Genomic DNA, 17,660 nt, shown 5'->3' on the forward strand with positions numbered 1-17,660 from the left:
AAAATGGGGTAAGTCCCAGTAAAATGCCAAAATTGTGTTGAAAACTTGGGTTTTCTGATTCAAGTCTGCCTGTTCCTGAAAGCTGGGAAGCTGCTGAGTTTAGCACCGCAAACCCTTTGTTGATGCCATTTTCAGGGGAAAAACCATAAGCCTTCTTCTGCAGCCCCTTTTTCCAATTTTTTGGAAAAAAACGAAATTTTCACTGTATTTTGGCTAATTTCTTGGCCTCCTTCAGGGGAACCCACAAAGTCTGGGTACCTCTAGAATCCCTAGGATGTTGGGAAAAAAAGGACGCAAATTTGGCTTGGTTAGCTTATGTGGACAAAAAGTTATGAGGGCCTAAGCACGAACTGCCCCAAATAGACAAAAAAAGGCCTGGCAGCGAATGGGTTAAGCTGTAGCTGTGTCTAAAAATGCAAAGTCCCTACAGACAGAATGGGGAAAAAGTGTTTTGGGACTCCCCCCTTTTTCTCTGCCACGCTTGACAGATCACCCCAAAACTTTTAAGACAACAGCTAACGTAAATGGCATATTAGTTTTGAAAATGTTGTAAAGATTCGTCAAACAGAGCCAAAGTTATTGCCAAAACAATAAAGGCTCAGTCTACGGAAAAAATTGTCTTAACTGTAACTACCTACTAGCAATCGTCATTCGGTAATATGTATACTACTGAAAAACAAAGGTTACAGGTACATTATAGTTAGGTGCATGTTTTACCCACACAAAACCATAGAAATTGAGAAGTTACGGTTATACGTATATGAGGAAACTATAACTTGTGGTCTAAAGTTACTTAACGGCATGAGTTCTAGTTTCTTCTTTAGATAGGTATAAATACAAGTAAAACTGCAACACTGAATTACTATGGTTTTGTGTGAGTAAAACGTGAATCTAACTATAACCTCCCAGTAACCTTTGTTTTTTTTTTAGTGAATTTGTATGTTTTTTTTAAATAAAGTAATAATTAAGTACTGTACGTTAATACAACCACCGGCGAACATGGCCTTTGGCTGTGTGATGTGGGGGTAAGGTGTGTGAGCTGTTTATTTCCCACTGGGCTTTGGATCTGTGGATCCATTGTGGATTTACACTAGGGTTGTGCTGTGAGCCACGGTAGATGCGCAAATCAGCCCAAAAAAAATAAATTGACAATTGTTTGCCCACAAGAGGTCTTTTAGAGATCCCTCCATGTGCCCTATGGGGTCAGGATACCTCTGACCTGACCCCTTAGGTGTGTTTTTGTTTATGTTTTCTCCCCAGGGACCCAGTCAAGAAACAAAATGGCAGCTGAAAATGTCCTTTCAGGTTGAGGCCAGCCAATCAGGGCCTTGCATTTCGCTCAGATCCGCGGGTACCTGCAGATCTGCATCCCTAAATATATATATATTTTTTTCCTCTGATAACTCTGAAACTACTGAACAGATTTGCACCAAATAACAAAATGAGTTCTTCGTGGACCAAGATTCAGCTTCCTGACAAATTTGGTGTTAATCAGTTTAGCAGTTCAGGCTGAAGTTGTGTTAAAAAAATACAAAATCCCAAAAGGCGTTGCATGGAGAAAAAGCATTTTTGGCACGTGCTTAGCTGTCCTACTGAACATCATATCCACCAAGTTTACAACATACTGGTCACAGGGGAATAGTTATCTAAGGCGAAAAAAAATGTTTTGCCATCAAAAAAAGAGTCAGTGGTAACTGTTTCTCTGTAATAAATATATGAGCAGTACCATTCCCATCTCTGTAATTAGGGAGGAGCCTCGAGTTCCACTGAAAAGGCACTTTTTTGATCACTTAAAACTTTCATTCCTGTTAAGCAGTCTGCACCATTAGTCCTTTATAAATGTATGTGCCAAATCTACAGTAGATCCGCCAGGAAAAAGGAAACTTATAGGGGGCTTCGCAAAATGACTGAATGGAATGAATGGAAGTACATCAGATTTAAAATGCTTGGCTTCATTCGATACGTATTAAAATCTTTATGAATATTTCACCCAGCTCTTTGGAAACTGAAGGAAAACTGTTGCTGCCCAAATTGCACGCCCTGTATGAATATTTCCATTAAATGTTTACTGCCATTGGGAAAATGGAAATGAGTCCACGTGGCACCCTTCAGTGTCAAATCATAACCTGTACGCAAGAAAATGTTGTAGGAGAGCCAGAAACATTACACATCACCACTACTTTGATGGGCCTCTCATATGTTTAGGAATTTTGCTTTCATACGTACAGTGACGAACACAACAGCCTGTGTTTTCACCTTCATGTACACTGGTGGACAAGAGTCCCGTATAACAAAGTGGGTGTAAAGAACGCGTTTGTCATCGTCTTGATGCTGCTATTTCTGTATTTAAGTATTGTCACGACTTTTGAGGTACCATAAAATGGCAAAATTATGATTGCACTTACTGGGGAATATAAAACGGTGGGCATTCCCGTGTTGCGTTTAAATTGCATAAATAGCAGTAAAAAGAAATTAACTGTGATCATTTTAACGACAGACTCCAAATGCGGAGGGATCTTTAAGACATGGGCAAAGACCATGTCATGCACCCAAGAGACTTCAGGGCACAGTGGATAGCTACCCTGCAGGCAGGGCAACTGGACAGAACTCTCAGGATGCTCCCAGAAGCAAGGGGCATGGCATGGACGAATTGCGTCTAGTGACTTTAGGCCATGCCCATTGGAGGGCCACACTGAAAGGCTATGTCCTAAATGTTCTGGTGCACAAGGGCTAGTCACTTAGGTATTTCCTGCTACCTCTAGAGTAGGGTGGCTGAGCACTCAGCATGGCAGTAGGTCACACCCTATTTACAGACCTTTCAGAGTATGACCACCGACCACAGTCAGAGGCAGCAAACGTGGGTTCCTGGGATAGAAGAGATGGTCAGAAAAGCCTTTGCCCCATAGGCTCTAGATTTCAGAGAACTGGACTTTGGTATATAATTTCCAAAACCTCTGAAACTCACTGAAAAAATTGAGTTGGTTGTGCTGTTGTTGTGTTTGTAGTCGTCTGATCTGACTATCGGTCCTAAACCTTTTTAGTTACTTAAAATTACCGTATTTACCGGCGTATAACACGCACCGGCGTATAACACGCACCTCATTTTAAGAGGAAATTTCTGGAAAAAAAAACTTAAATTTATATCGGCGTATAACACGCACACATCATTTGCCCCCTATTTTCAGGGAGAAAAAGTGCGTGTTATACGCCGATAAATACGGTACTTACTATGACAAAAAAACTAAAACTGACACTTGCCAATTAGGGTGGCTACACATCATGAACTGCTACTCCCCCATTGCATTTCTCTTTACATTACGCATATCACTGAAGTCATCACACATTGTATCACCTATGACAGTGGTTCCCAACCTGTGGTCCGGGGACCTCTGGGGGCCCGCAAAGCCTCCTCAGGTGGTCCGCGACTGCTTAAAAAATCAAATAATGTTAACAGATTAGGGGCCATACGTACCAACGAATTTTCACATAGACACAGAATGGGTAAAACCCTTTGCTACATCTGGCCCTAGGTCCCAAGTTCACAGTAATGTCTTAGTGGGGGGGGGGGGGGGTCCCCGAATTCCAATAATGATTCAGTGGGTGTCCCTGGGTTCCAATAATGATAAAGTGGGGGTCCACAGACGTCAAAAGGTTGGGAACCACTGACCTGTGACATCACTGAATTCACTCAAGGCTCCAGACCTTCAGATGTAGAGCCCAGACAAAGCCTGTGAATAGCAAGCTCAGGGCATGAAGCCTGCCCTTCAGCCAGGCCCGTCACTCGGGATCACTTCTCCAAGATCCCATTGCGCATGACCTTTGTTTTACCAAGCAGACTTTGAGGATAGGGCATGGCTAAACAACTCTACCACAATTTCCGTGGAGCTTGCTGGGAATAAGTTAGGTTGTGCTTAACAAGCGCTAGGTACATGCACTGGCCTGTGGCGAGGCCACATGTTTAACACGACTTTTCCCAGTGCCTGCAGTCGGCACCTTTGCCTCATAGCCAACATGTTGCAGCCTTGAGCTTTGGCCTTTCTACTTCTAGATATATAGGAAATTGACCCATATAAAAAGCAGTATTTATCCTGTCAACAGGAGAATAAAAGAATAGTTTACAGTTTAAGTGATATCATCAGTTATGTTAACGATTATGTGTGGCTTTGTACTCTAACCAACGATCCACACACACATTTTGTCCACATCCTCTTTTATTAGCTGTATACAATTTACGGATCACCATTTTGCCTCAGACTTCCAATCTTAATGGAATGAATTAAGATCTTATAAAAAGACCTTAAGCCCTGATGAAGTCAATGGGTTATGCCTGGTAGCAAAACATATGTTGGCTGGATACAGAAGTTTGAGAATTCTGGAATAAAGGACTAAGCTGTTCATGTTTATTTACTAGAATTTATATTTATATTTCGGAGAGCATGAGAGTGGCTTCCCTTCCACCTTTCTGAGCACCCTATTTCGAATCAGTTTACGGTGGACTACATATAAATAATATTGAACTGCTTCAAGGTGCGTGCCAACAATTTCTCTGGGCACTTCAACAGTAATTAGTAGTATCTTGTGCATACCGGGTAGATTTAAAGTAAGATACCTTAAAATGTTTCTACGTTTTGAGTCGTAGATGTTATTCCTTGACAACTCTATTTGTGGCACACTCACGTCCTCTAACAGCTACCAACACAACCATAAAAGAACTTTGAGGTTTTTCAGTGGTATAGACTATGCTCCAAGCACCTATAACACAGTGAACCTTTGTCTAACAGTATGTTCACAACAATTAGCAGCCTCTAACTATAGTTTATTCTTCTGTATGCTGGTTCTCAAGTAACACATGTATCACTCCAATCTCAGCTGTGTCATCACACTCTCAGCTGAACTCTCGTAGACCCTGCTGTATCTCTGACTTCTTGCTGTGAACTAAGTTGCCTCCATTTGGGCCCAAAGCTATCCTCATGGAATTGCTTTGCTCTCTTATCAATGGTGGTCTTTTTTGAAGAGTCTTGATGCAAGGTCTTCAAAAACTTCCAGTCAGCGCAGCCCAAATAAAATTTAAAAAATACACACCTTGACATACGTTGAGTTATTCCAGGTTTTCATTCAATAGGAACATCTTTCAATGTGGACAATCCATTTCGCACATTTTACATTTTTTCTTGGTTGAAGAATTGCTTCAATTCAGACAAACCCAAAACCCAAATATGTCATATCAGCAAAGCAGGTTTCACAGAAGATTAGAACATTTTCAGAATCTCCGGGTTGAGGGCAGCAGAGGTTGTGTACAGCAGTACTAGACATAAGTCAGACATTGTCCACAAACACAGAACAGACATTAAAGATAAGAAACCGACACTGTTCATTAAATGTATTTTCAAGTGTAAAAGTGACTGCAGGGTTAGAGTACAGTAAAGGTTAGGCTCTAGTTAAAATCCCTATTGGTTCATATTGAAAGATTTGAGCATTCAATACCACCAATAGTTGATCACTAATTCTTTGACACTACATAGAGCAGTGTTAGGCGTCAGCTCCCGTTCAATACGACTCCCTCACTAGTGTATTTTGTTTTAATTAAACTACCTAAGGAAGTACCTGGATGCTGTAGTATTTATAACAACAATTACATGGCCGAAAATTAATGAAGTAACCAGGGAGCCCACTGCAGAGACTTCAATAGAGAACACTTATCAATAGTAGTCCGAAGTATGAACTTGTTCCTGCATGCTCCATGTGCACTTTTAGGTGCTTTCGGTGTTGTTTGGAGTGTAACATATTGGGCTACCAGGAATGCATTCCACGTATTGTGATGCTCTATCCAGGTGCTAGACTGCAATGAACAGATTCAGTCAACAGGATAATTTGTCCTTTCATAACTTTTGATTTACACATTTTGGTTACAGTATTAGGAATAGTTACTGGGGCACTCTGCCTCTCTGAGCAGTCACCAGATCCACACCAGTTCACAACTGTTTGTAACCTTCAGCTGTGGCACGGTGTCTTACAGACCAAGGCTTAGGATCACGCTCAGCTGCTTCCAGGCTGAGACAGAGCTTTCACCAGAAAGAAAAGAAGCAAGGCCCAACCAACAGCTAAGTATTCTGTCATAACAGAGAAGGTAATCACCCAGACAGCTAAGTGAACCCAACAGCCCACATTGGGCCAAGAGACAGCAAGTTTTGATTACAGCTAGTGCACAAAGCACAATAAACAACCTACAGAGGATTGGAGCCTCTCCTTCGGTTTTAGGCACCGGAGCCAGTAACCTCACAAAGAGTAAGTATACACATTCTTGAGCTCCTAGTACTGATCTGTCATCACAGTCTCAACTTGGTTGTGTGGTTTACTATTCATTGCACTCTGTGATGCTCTCATACCATGGAGACTGCCTGTATTGTGCATGAGCTCCCTACTTCCCAAGGACCCACAGTCACTCTAAAAATGTTCGTAGCAACTGATCGTTCAAAATGAATGAGCAATAACATGTAAGCAATAACACCAAAAGTAGAACAAAATTAAATTAAGATCATGAATATTCAAGGCTGGATATCAGCTCCAGGTGAATATGACTGTCTATCAGACGACTGGTCTTCTCATAGTTTGCCTCGTAGGGGCTTGAGGTACTTGTAAAAAGAATCATGCACCTTTGGAGACAAAGGAGGGGGAATAAACAGAAACAAACATTAAATACATGTAGCAAAGTAGGCACATTTAATAATTTTTCTCTCAAACTTTTAAGTTATTATTAATGAACAGAAAAAACTAATTCGGATTGTCAATTTCTCAAATGGAACATCACTTTTCATATGACTGCCATCCATCAATGTATTTAGTATATCTTGTTCCAGTGATCGTTCAACAATCTTAGTTATTGGAAAAGAAATGCCTCTTTTTGCATGTTCACACCCACATTTTTGGACTGATGCTGATGGTTTTTTGATACAGAGAGCACTGAGGCCTCCTAACCAGACCTCAGTGCCAGTGTTCTGAGCCTATACAAATTGCATATTGAAGTTGGATACACCCAATTGGCAAGGACTGACTTACTTGTAAGTCTCTAGTATATGGTACCCAGGAAATGTAAGCAGAAGCGGTTCCTGGTGATGGAAGGGAGGGGCTGCGTCCCGAGCTTGACAAGCCCTAAGGATGGTAATTGCAAAAAGCAATTACCATCCAGATTGCCTTCCTTGCCTAAAGTAAGCTCCTCAAACCTGACAGGCAGTTTTTCTTGGGAACATGTTCTGATGTGCATGTGCCAGTTATAGGTGTGAAATTTCGACAGCCTGTGGGCTGACAAGGTGCCAGTCCAGCCCTTCAATACTTATGGTTCATGGGGACCGCCCAGTAATGACACGATGCAGCGCTGTATTTTGACAGCAGCCCGGCATGTACAGTATCAGCCCTATACGTCCCGGGGCTGCCTGTCTATTCCAAGCTGCCTCTCACCACCGCTCTCTTTCTCAACTAGTCTCAGGGTGACGAGTTGGGAAAGGGAGGTGTTTCAGCCTTTGGAAGAGGGCCTGACATCACAGAGCCATGAGTCTCAACTCATGGCTCTGTGAAGCCGGGTCACATGCTGCATGCTCTGAACAGAATATACTCTGTGTGCTTCTGAACCTCGTGTATCTGTTTAGAGCATTTCAGCAGGGGCGGCTCCTCAGTTAGGGCAGAGGGGCGTCCCCCTCCACTCCCCCCAGCCCCCACCCACCATCAGCAGCAGCCGCAAACCTTTTACAAGAAAATGGGAAACTATGTTTATTATCGTTTTCTTGAAAAGGGGCAAGGCACTGGAGATGACAAGCACTGAGGAGAGTGCAAAGAGCACTCCCCTTAGTGCACGTGTATGTTTGACCGTCCATCTCAGGCCAGCCAAACACACATGGGCACTAGGCTTTCTCCAGCCCAGCAACACAGCTGTCAGGATGGTCCCCAAGGCAGGCTGGAAGACTCTGCCTGCAGCCACGCGGCAGCAACGGAGGAGGAAAGTTTTTCTTTACTTATTATTTTTTTATTATTAAATGCCCCCTGCGCGCCGCACCTGCCTCTTCAGAGAGCAGCGAGCCACAACGGCATTTCAGCAGCAGCTCGTCTGGTAGATATTCTACAGAGATAATTTAAAAAAAAGTAAATGCGAAGCGTCAAACTGTTCTACATGGACGTGTGCGCGTTTACAACAAGCAGCAGATTTTCTGGCTATCAGGAACGGTGAAGGGGAGAGTTGCTTCGCTGTTCCAGGGCAGAGCAAATGGACAGTTGGCAATTAAATACAGTTCACCATCAAGCCTACCTGGACTTGGACTTTTTCTCGCCAAGGCTAATGAGCTCTGTGTGTTTATTCCCTGAATAAATATACCAGCCTCTCAGTTTCTGACCTCAGTAGAAACCGTATCAGCACACCTCACTCTGTGTAGCTCTGACTGCGAGATCAGTTGAGTGAGTCTGCGTCACGCTTATAGCAGTGTCACTCAATGTCACAGAGCGTTCTTGTACCCCTAACTTTAACTCTAAAAAGTACAAAGAGAAACAAAACATTAAATACCAGGTGTTGTTTTTGAGACTCAGGGCCAGAGTAGTTTAATATCTGGTGTCCCCTCCAATCTATGTGGATCCTCGGATTGATCCTAGGCTGTCTTGGGGCTCCATCCTCACTATAGTCTTTGCTAACTCGGCGCTGCCGCAGCTCGTCACTGAGAACTCTTTCCTAGCCTCTGCCTTTCACTGAATTAACCCAATACTCCTTGGAATAACCCCGAGCCAAGATAATTCTAGTGGACACTAATCTCTTAATTTAATTACCTTTAAATAAATGTTCACTTTAGTAGTGGGAAAGCACCAAGAGACAAACAGCAGTAAAAAGGTGTTTATTCTGTGCACTGCAGCATCTGTAATGCTACTTCCACAGCCTTGGTACGAATAACCAACATATCATATGGCTGCATAGGAACCAATATATGGCTTACATTGATGGAGTCATTTGAGGCTTCATGAAGACAGAGTTTTTTTTTTCAGATGTACTGTAAGAGTTTTACCAGCTGAGTTATGGTGATCATCCTCCTAATAGAAACTTATAAAAAACGTTTTACTCTAGGTTTGGTACTGCCTGATTGTAATATACAGTTTGAAAACATTTGTTTAATTTTAATCACTGAAGCTTTTTGTGGCAGCCTATTGTATACTGCGTGTTGTATAATGTTAAAATAATGACTTGCATGTTTATAGTACTTATGTTCACAGGCTGGGACACATTTCGCTATTTCCTACTGCACCAAAGGGTTCAGTTCTGTGCCTGGTTACACACAAAGACATCTGCAGTGATTGCATCAACAAACTGACTTTTCATAACTTAACAGTAAAATTTCCTCCACTTACTTTAATTTGCATTTACTTTTCATGTAAGAGATGTGTGTGTCAATCTCCATGTGGAGCTAGGGCCTTCCTCTCACCTTCTTGTCCCCTCTGCAGAGCGCACAGAGCAACGATCACATATTAAGAGTGGTGATTCTGTGCAAATATGTGTGAAGGAGATGTACAGTTGTCAAACATTTGACAAGGCAAAAGTAAAAGAAAATGCAGTATTTGGAGCTTAGTTGGTGCACATTGTGTCTGAGCATGGTGAAATGAAGGAGATATGAAGAAGTGTATTTACAAGATGTGGAGAGAAAAAGTGCACCACAATTGCTCCAAAATACACCAATGTTTAGACGTTTTCCTGGGGGTAGGACCCCCCTGAACCTCATGATAAACATTGGGTTTGCTTACTCATGCAAACGAATTAATTATTTGCTCCTATATGACATCACTTTAAAATTCTACCAGTTGCCACTGAATGTAAGGCCACTAAGGTCTGCAGCACTGTTTGTGCCACCCTGTGTGGGACAAAGTACAAAATAGTTCCCAGCCTGCCACTGCAGACTAGAAGGACAATGTTTCACTGCCAGTGTGACTGCCATTCACACCAATGTCAAAGCAACTCTGTCCCCTAACAATGTATATGTCCCCTTAAGGAAGGCTTATGGAGCCCTATGGCAGGGAGCTGTATTTTGTTGAGTAGGACATATGTCTTAACCGCAATGCTTCCAAATTGTTGTTTTGCTGTGGATAAAGTTAGTAGCTCCATTGGCTAACACAGGGCTATCGGTTGGCACCCCAACCCAGCTAACTCCTGAATGGGTCAACCTAACTGGGCCATGTAAGGTATCACATTAATTGTGGTATTGTACCCAACCTGATGCCCAGGTCAAATTTAATACCACAATTAAAGTTAAGCAACTTTTAGAAAGTTGCCATTCTGTATTCTAGCTAACTCGGCGGCTTCAAAAGGCCCTGGTACACAGACAGCTTTCTGATCACCTGGGGAGACATGTGAACGACTCCCCAGCACAGGAACAAAGGCAGTTGCCACAGAATGAGGTATCACCGCCTCTTCCAGGATGGCCACTCAGGGTGTTAGCTCAAAAGCTGAGCCTCAAAGGTAATGCTGCCCTTGTGAGGGAGGTAGAGCCAACACCCCTGAGCAGGATGCCTTTCGTTCCTGCAGACAAAGGGTAGAAAGAGTCAAAGAGAGAATACTCGCCCACAAACTGGTTCTACCATGGGAGTGTAGCCCTCTGGTAGCCACACCTGTAGGTGGACTATCAAGCTCCTGAAAACCGAGGACGGGTTATGTCATCCTGAAAGGGGCAAGTCTGCAGCACTCTGAGATAGCCAGATGCCACACATCACAGGCAGTTTGTCACTAGGTAGGAAGAGACCCAGTAGCCCATTGACTAGTGACCACATGGTCCCCCCTTAGGCACCCGTGGCACTTGGGATAAATATGGCACCCGTGGCACTTGGGATAAATATGGTACCCTTGGCACTCTGGCACCCTGGCCCTCAGATCACTCTGGAATCGGACAAAAGAAGCACTGCCCACCTGTCCTTGGACCCACACAAAGAGAGACTGCACCGTCGGAAGGATTGCACTTGCTGCAATTTGGGCTAGCTAAGTTTGGACTGTGCCTGTGGCTCCTGGCTTGGGGAAAGTTTGATTGACAGCTCGAAGCTAGAGCAGTGCCTACAAGGATCAGTTGGCTGATCTCCTGGAACTAGCTCCAGGGACACTAGAGCTGAAGTAGCCCAAGTTGGTAGCCTCTGGAGATGTTTTGCAGCTACCAGTTGTGGGCACCCAATAGGACAAATCTGAGATAGCCAAAAATTGCACCCGTCTGCCTAACCTGGAGTGCTATTCAAGTCCAGATTTGTTGCACCCAAGGGACACTAGTTCCCGCCTAAATATTTCGTCCCAACCAAGGTGCAGACTGACCAGTAGCCCAACATTGGCTGGCCTGCTACTACAGGGTAGAGGACTTTGAGTGACCCTGATCTCTGTGGCCAATTTCATCCCGCTTCGCACATGGACCCAGGAGCACCAAGAAAGACATCCCCGTCGACCTTTCCCTGCATTCCTCTGCATCAGGACGGTTGTCCTGTAAAAAAAAAATTTCAACACTTTTTATTGTTATTTTTGTATGTAATACAACAAATTGTAATAACATTTTGCTTACACCTCAAGTAACATATCAACTATAGTGGTCACATAATAGCTATATTCACTGGATAATTTCCCTCCCCCCTCCCCCCCCCACCCTGTCGGTACATTTCTCATCATAAGATTTCCCCTTCTCTGACCTGTATTGTATTGGGAATACATAACTTTTCCGTCCTACCCTCTCTATTTCTTCCGAGCCTCCTTTTGTCTCAATGGGGTTGTCCTGACACTCTTTTTCAGCTTCCGTCACTAGTTCTAATGTCACAGTTGTTCCTTGGGTCACTTTGATCTATCCCATCTCCAAGTTCCCCCATATCTTCTTGTCTTTTTTTCCATTGCCTCTATCTCTATATATTTCTCTTTCCAGTATTCGGCATCTATCCATACCCTTCCACCATTCGTCGTGGCTTGGTGCTGTCTCCTGGCTATGTCCCTTTTTGCAATCATGCAGCCAAAATTAATCAGTTGTTTTTGATATCTTGTGTGCTCGGTGCGGCCCCATACCCCCAGTATCATTGACTCTGGCGTCATTTCGATGCTAGTCTCTGTTACGTGTTCCAGGGTCCCCCCCCACTTCCTCCCAGAATCTGGCGACCCGGGGGCAAGTCCACAGCGTGTGATAAAATGTTCCCTCCCTACCACATCCCCGTAGACATTTATCATTTGCAGCCCTCCCTATCTTTAAGAGCAGATACCTCGTATAATATACCCTATGTAGTATTTTAATTTGTATTAATTTGAGGGATGCTGGCATAGCCACTTCTGCCGAAAAATCAATGCTTCCGCCCAGTCCTCCTCTTCCAATTCCTTACAGTCTCTTTTCCATCATTCCCATACATTAGACAGAGGGGGTTGTGTGTGTCTCATGATTGTACCGTAAATTTGTGATATTAGCTTCTTTTGTATCTTCTCCTCTAGAAGTCTCAGTTCTAATGGAGCGTTTTCCTGTGTTTCTTCTTCTACGGGGAGGCTACTGACATTTGGTATTCGTTTTTGAGGTGCGAAAAGGGTGCCACCCCATTTGTGTCCCACATGTCCGCTAAATATGTTATCCCAATATTGTCCCAACCTTTATAGCCCATTAAGGTATTTATCTTGGGTAGCCTGGTTCCTTCCCACAGAGGTGTTTTGGGGGTCAAGCATGTGGCCCATCCCATCTCCTTGGTAAGTCGTTTCCAAGGTTGTATGACCGTTTTTGTTGCAGGGCTGAATGTAGAGTTCAATCTACCCCCATATAGCCAGTGCAGGTAACCGTTCTAATGCATCATTTCCCTATCCCCTCTAAATGCTGGGTCATCTTATGAAGCAAAGGCCCAATGATTTATTATGCTGAGTTGTGCCGCCTCATCATACTTACTTCCGGATATTTGGCAGGGCAATGCCCCCCTCATATTTTGATCTTTGTAGGGTGCGCAGTTTGATTCTAGGTTGCCCCCCTGACCACAGTAATGTGCGTAATAGGGTATCTGTCTGGCGGAAGAATGTTTCTGGAATTGGGTATGGGGAGTGGTGTAGAATATATAGGAAGCGAGGTAGTGCTACCATCTTAAAGAGTGCTACCCTACCTATCAATAAAATCGGGAGGGTTTGCCAATGTTTAGTCTCCATTTCGAATCTCTGCAATAGGGGTTGTAGATTTGCGATGTAGTGAAGGTGGGGTTTACCTGACATCCAGATACCTAGGTATTTGAACTTCTCCAGTTCCACTCTAACTGGCAATGTTCTTGTCTGTTCTATTTCCCATGTCCCCACTGGAAACAGTAGAGTCTTACCCCCATTTATTCTGAATCCTGATACCTCCCCAAAAGCCCGGAATATGTATTCCAGATGGCCCATTGACGATGGTGCCTGAGTCAGATATAATAGTATGTCATCCGTATATAGCGAGATCCGATCCTCCTCATCACTATTAGTTGGCCATCCTCTTATCAGTTGATCTATTCTCATCCAGTTACCTAGTCCCTCAATCGCCAGCGCAAAGAGCATCGACGACAGAGGACATCCCTGCCTAGTCCCCCTGTGCAGGTCAAATTCCTGAGACGTCTATTCATTTACCCTCATTTTTGCTGTTGGTCTTTTATATAGTAGCTCAACCCACTTCCGGAATCTGGGGCCTAACCACATCTTGGCCAGCATGCCAAACATATATCTCCATTTTACCGAGTCAAATGCCTTATTGGCATCTAAGGAGAGGATTGCTCTTCCTTAAGTCGAATGTGTCATCAAGGCCAAATTATTATGGAGCCTTCTGAGATTCAGGGCTGTAGAGTGACCTGGAATAAACCCCGTTTGATCCGGATGGATCAGGGTCACCGTCACCTTGCTCAATCTGATTGCCAATGTCTTTGCCAGTATTTTGGCATCGACATTTAGTAACAAAATCGGGTGATAAAAATCCCCCCAGTCTCTGGGTTTGTTTGGTTTAGGTAGGAGGATAATCATCGCTGTTCTCATATTGGGTGGAAGTTCCCCGATTTCAACAGCTTGATGCAATGCTGCATGTAGGTGTGATATCTGCCCCTTCCCGAGCTTCTGAAACAACTCGACGGGGAATCCATTGGGCCCCGGCAATTTTCCTTTCTGTAGTTGACCTAGCGCTGCCAACATTTCTTCCTCTGTGATCTCCTCCTCAAGATCTGCTGTTTGTTGCAGTGATAGACATGTCATGGGGCAATCAGTTAAAAACCTATCTATTTCTGCCTCTGCAATAGTTATGCAGGATTTATAAAAATCCTCCATCTGGGCTGCCATTTCTCCCATTATTTCCTTGTGGGATCCCAAATTAGTTCCCCTTTTGCTGTCCAGATTTCCCTGATGAGGGAATCACTTTGTTCCTTCTTTCCCAACCATGCTAACAGTTTGCCTGCTTTATTTCCAGCCTCATATAGCGTTTGCTTGGTAATAGGTATTGTTGACGTACTTCGTCTTGGGTTACTATATTATATTCCTCTCTTGTTTGTTTCATCTGTTTTTTATTGTGTGTCAGTTGTGTTGCATATCGCTGTTCCAGTGCTATCAGTTCGGTTTCTAGTGTTACCAGTCTTTTCTCTCTTTGCCATCTTTCTCCTACTTTTCCTGCTATTATCTTCCCTCTAATAGTGGCTTTATAGGCCTCCCTTAGGACCACCAGGCTTTGTACTGATCCCTCGTTCTCAGTGAAGTATTGCTGAGTGACTTGCTCTAGGTCCTCGACCACCTTCGCATTTTGTAATCAACATGTGTGCATCCGCCATTCTTTTCCTGGTGGTCGGGCCCCAGAGACACCTTCATCTGTAGTGGGGCATGGTAACTAATCCCCTTAGCCTGATATTCCACCATTTTAGTTCTTGGCAGCATGTCTGCCGTAGTCAAGAAATAGTCCAGTCGAGAGTGGGTGTTGTGGACAGCTGAATAATATGAATATCCCTTTTCCTGCCCATGGAGAAATCTCCACGCATCACATAAGCCCATTGCCTGCGTAAAGCCCTCCAGTTTCCCCCTATTAAGTATCATGGCCCCTCTGGATTCGGATATAAACTGCGTGTGTCCCATTAGTTTGTATTTACCCCTCTCCATAGCTTTATGTTGTGTATCTACAAGATGGGTTTCTTGCATAAATATTATATATGATTTGTATCTAGATATGGCTTTATGTATAAGGCTCGGTTTATGTTTATTTCCTAGTCCATTTACATTCCATGTAAGGATGGATAATTTCTCAATAGCAATGGTAATGGTGTTATCGAGGGTGGTCTGCTTTTATTTATGGGATTGCCTTCTTATGTATTCCCCATAATTTTTGTACGACTTCAAGTTCTTGTTCCCCCCTTTGTGTGAAGCGATCTGTAAACCTTTCCCCCCAACTGCCCCCCACCCTACCTTACCGTGCTGTGATTGTAGAACTAACCACCCCCTCAATTCACGGTATGTGTTTACCCGAACTCCTGATAGGAGACCCTCGTTCCCCATTGTGTCTTTCTGAGGCATGGATCCTTGCCATTATCATAGTTTGTCGCTTTCCATTGTTAATTTTCTGCCCTCCCATCTCCGAGGGGTGTATGAGGAGATGACAGGACCAGACACAGGGGTCCCAGAGGTCTCCCCGATGCCCTTCCCGGCACCTCCTTTGCCCATTCTCACTGGGCCGTGGTCATAGGATATGCTGATTAGAGTTTGAAAAAGTATCTGTTAGCCCAGCAGGTCTGCTGTCATTGGGGCCACTGGAGGCGGCGGATCTGTCTCAGATTCTGTTCTCGACCCCGATTGATCTGTTCCAGTTCCTCCAGTGTCCACTGCTAATTTCCTCCACCTGTCTCTCAGTCAGATCTCGGTTGTCCCCCTAAGGTCCCTGATGGCCTTCATCTGCGCAGCCTTGATTTGTTCCTGTGACGGTACGGCGGCCAGTCCCGTTCTGGTTCCTGCCCATGTGCGTTTCTTTTTACCCGTCGTCCAGGCTTTGGCGCCCTCTTTTCCAAGTCCATTGGCTTGGCGAAGACCTTGCATCTCTATCCATTCCCAGGCTTCTAGAAGTGTTCCTAGGAAGTGTGTTTTCTTCTCATGTTCGATCTGAAGTTTTGCCGGGTATAGCAATGCGTATTTTATGTCGTTGTGACGGAGGACTTTTTTTACTGCGGCAAATGCTGCCCGTTGTTTCTGTACCAAGTTTGTGTAATTTGGGTAGATGCTTATCTCTTTTCTTTCAATTTTCCAGGGGCCCCTTTTGTGCGTCTCTTGGAGGATCACGTCTCTGTCTCTGAAGCATATCAATCGCACTATTATTGGTCTTGGATATGTCCCCAGTGACCGAGGGGCTGCCGGATTCCTGTGGGCTCGCTCCACCGAGAAGAATTTAGTGGGTGCGCCCCTCAGCACCACGTCGCCCAGCCATGTTTCTATGTAAAGTTCTAGTGATGGGCCCTCTGTCTTTTCGGGGACTCCCACCACGCGTATATTATGTTGCCGGGACTGGCTTTCGGCGTCCTCCACTTTTATGGCCAGAGTTCTCATTTCATTGTTCATGAATGCGAGCTTCTGCATGAGTGCTTTCACCTGCGTTGTCGTCTCATTCATCATTTCTTCTGTTGCTTTGACTCGATCTTCCAACTTGTTGTGATTGTCCCCTAGAAGACCTACCTCCCCCGCAAGCCTTGCAATTTGATTTTCCAAGGCTGTCTTTGAGTCCTGTATAGCCTCCAGGATCACTTTGGTGTGCTGCGTTAGTGCTTCTGTTTCCCCAGCCGTCTCGCTCATAACATCTCTCGGGGGCAGGGTGGGCGGCCAATGCATCCATACCAGTTTTTTGTTTCCCGGGAGCAAGTGTCCATCCCGGGGTTCCCAATTTCCACAGCCTTTCAGTTGCTGCTGCTCAATCGCTTATCCGTTCTATTTCCACTGCAGTGCATGAGCGCATATGGTGGTATCTGTCGCTGTTCCCAGCCACCAACTTGCCGGCCAGTTAGTGGGGCATTACAATTTCTCTTGTGCCGTCTACACATCTGCAGCCATCCATGCCCCTCCAGTAATCTAGCTCTCTTCCACCCTCCAGTGTTCAGAGATTTTCTTGGACTCATCGTGTTACTCCTCAGTTCGGTGTTCCAGGGTACCTCCTTTGCTTCTTTACTTTACTTTAGCTTGTGGGCCCTGTGGTAAATGACAGAGGTATCTGTGTCCTATCCTGCATTGGGTTCGAATTATTCTTTGTTTTGTTTTTATGCCCAGATTCAGGAACTTCCTATCTCATGGCTCCCCGGGTGGGCCGCTGCATCTCTGAGTTTTGCAGTCCCTCGTGTCAGGGCAGTCCTATTTCTATCCGGTGTCTCTGGGCCCAGAGTGCTCCCTCACCTCCTCTCTGTGCTCCTGAGCAGGATGGTTTCTGCCTCCTCCCACCTCCAGATCCACCTCTATCTCGGGGCAGCGCCAATGTCTTCAGGGTCTTTGTTAGCCGGACCGCAAAGGGCCCTCACAAGCCCCTCTCAAGCTGTCTCCTAGGGAGGGGGAGGTGGGTGTTATTCATCTATTCTTGTTTTCTTGATTGTCTTCTCCCCCAATGTGAAGCCCCTCGGGCCCGTCCCTCACGCCCCAAGAAAGTAGAAAATGAAAGATGGCGGTTGCTCCGTCCTCCTTCTCCCGGACTCACTGCCCC

At 44.7% G+C, this 17,660-nt stretch overlaps 1 protein-coding gene across 1 annotated transcript in view; it reads right to left on the reverse strand.

Annotated features, from left to right (window-relative positions):
- Nucleotides 1-4,260: 4,260 nt before the first annotated feature.
- Nucleotides 4,261-17,660, reverse strand: part of LOC138246033 (peroxisomal acyl-coenzyme A oxidase 1-like) — a 313,836-nt gene continuing 300,436 nt past the window's right edge. Inside the window, exon 14 of the mRNA XM_069200202.1 lies at nucleotides 4,261-6,653. Within this exon, the coding sequence (XP_069056303.1) occupies nucleotides 6,603-6,653 (51 nt within the window). The 3' untranslated portion in view covers nucleotides 4,261-6,602. The remainder of the gene's footprint in view (nucleotides 6,654-17,660) is intronic.

The sequence above is a fragment of the Pleurodeles waltl genome, chromosome 7, assembly GCF_031143425.1.
Source record: "Pleurodeles waltl isolate 20211129_DDA chromosome 7, aPleWal1.hap1.20221129, whole genome shotgun sequence".
Taxonomy (NCBI): domain Eukaryota; kingdom Metazoa; phylum Chordata; class Amphibia; order Caudata; family Salamandridae; genus Pleurodeles; species Pleurodeles waltl.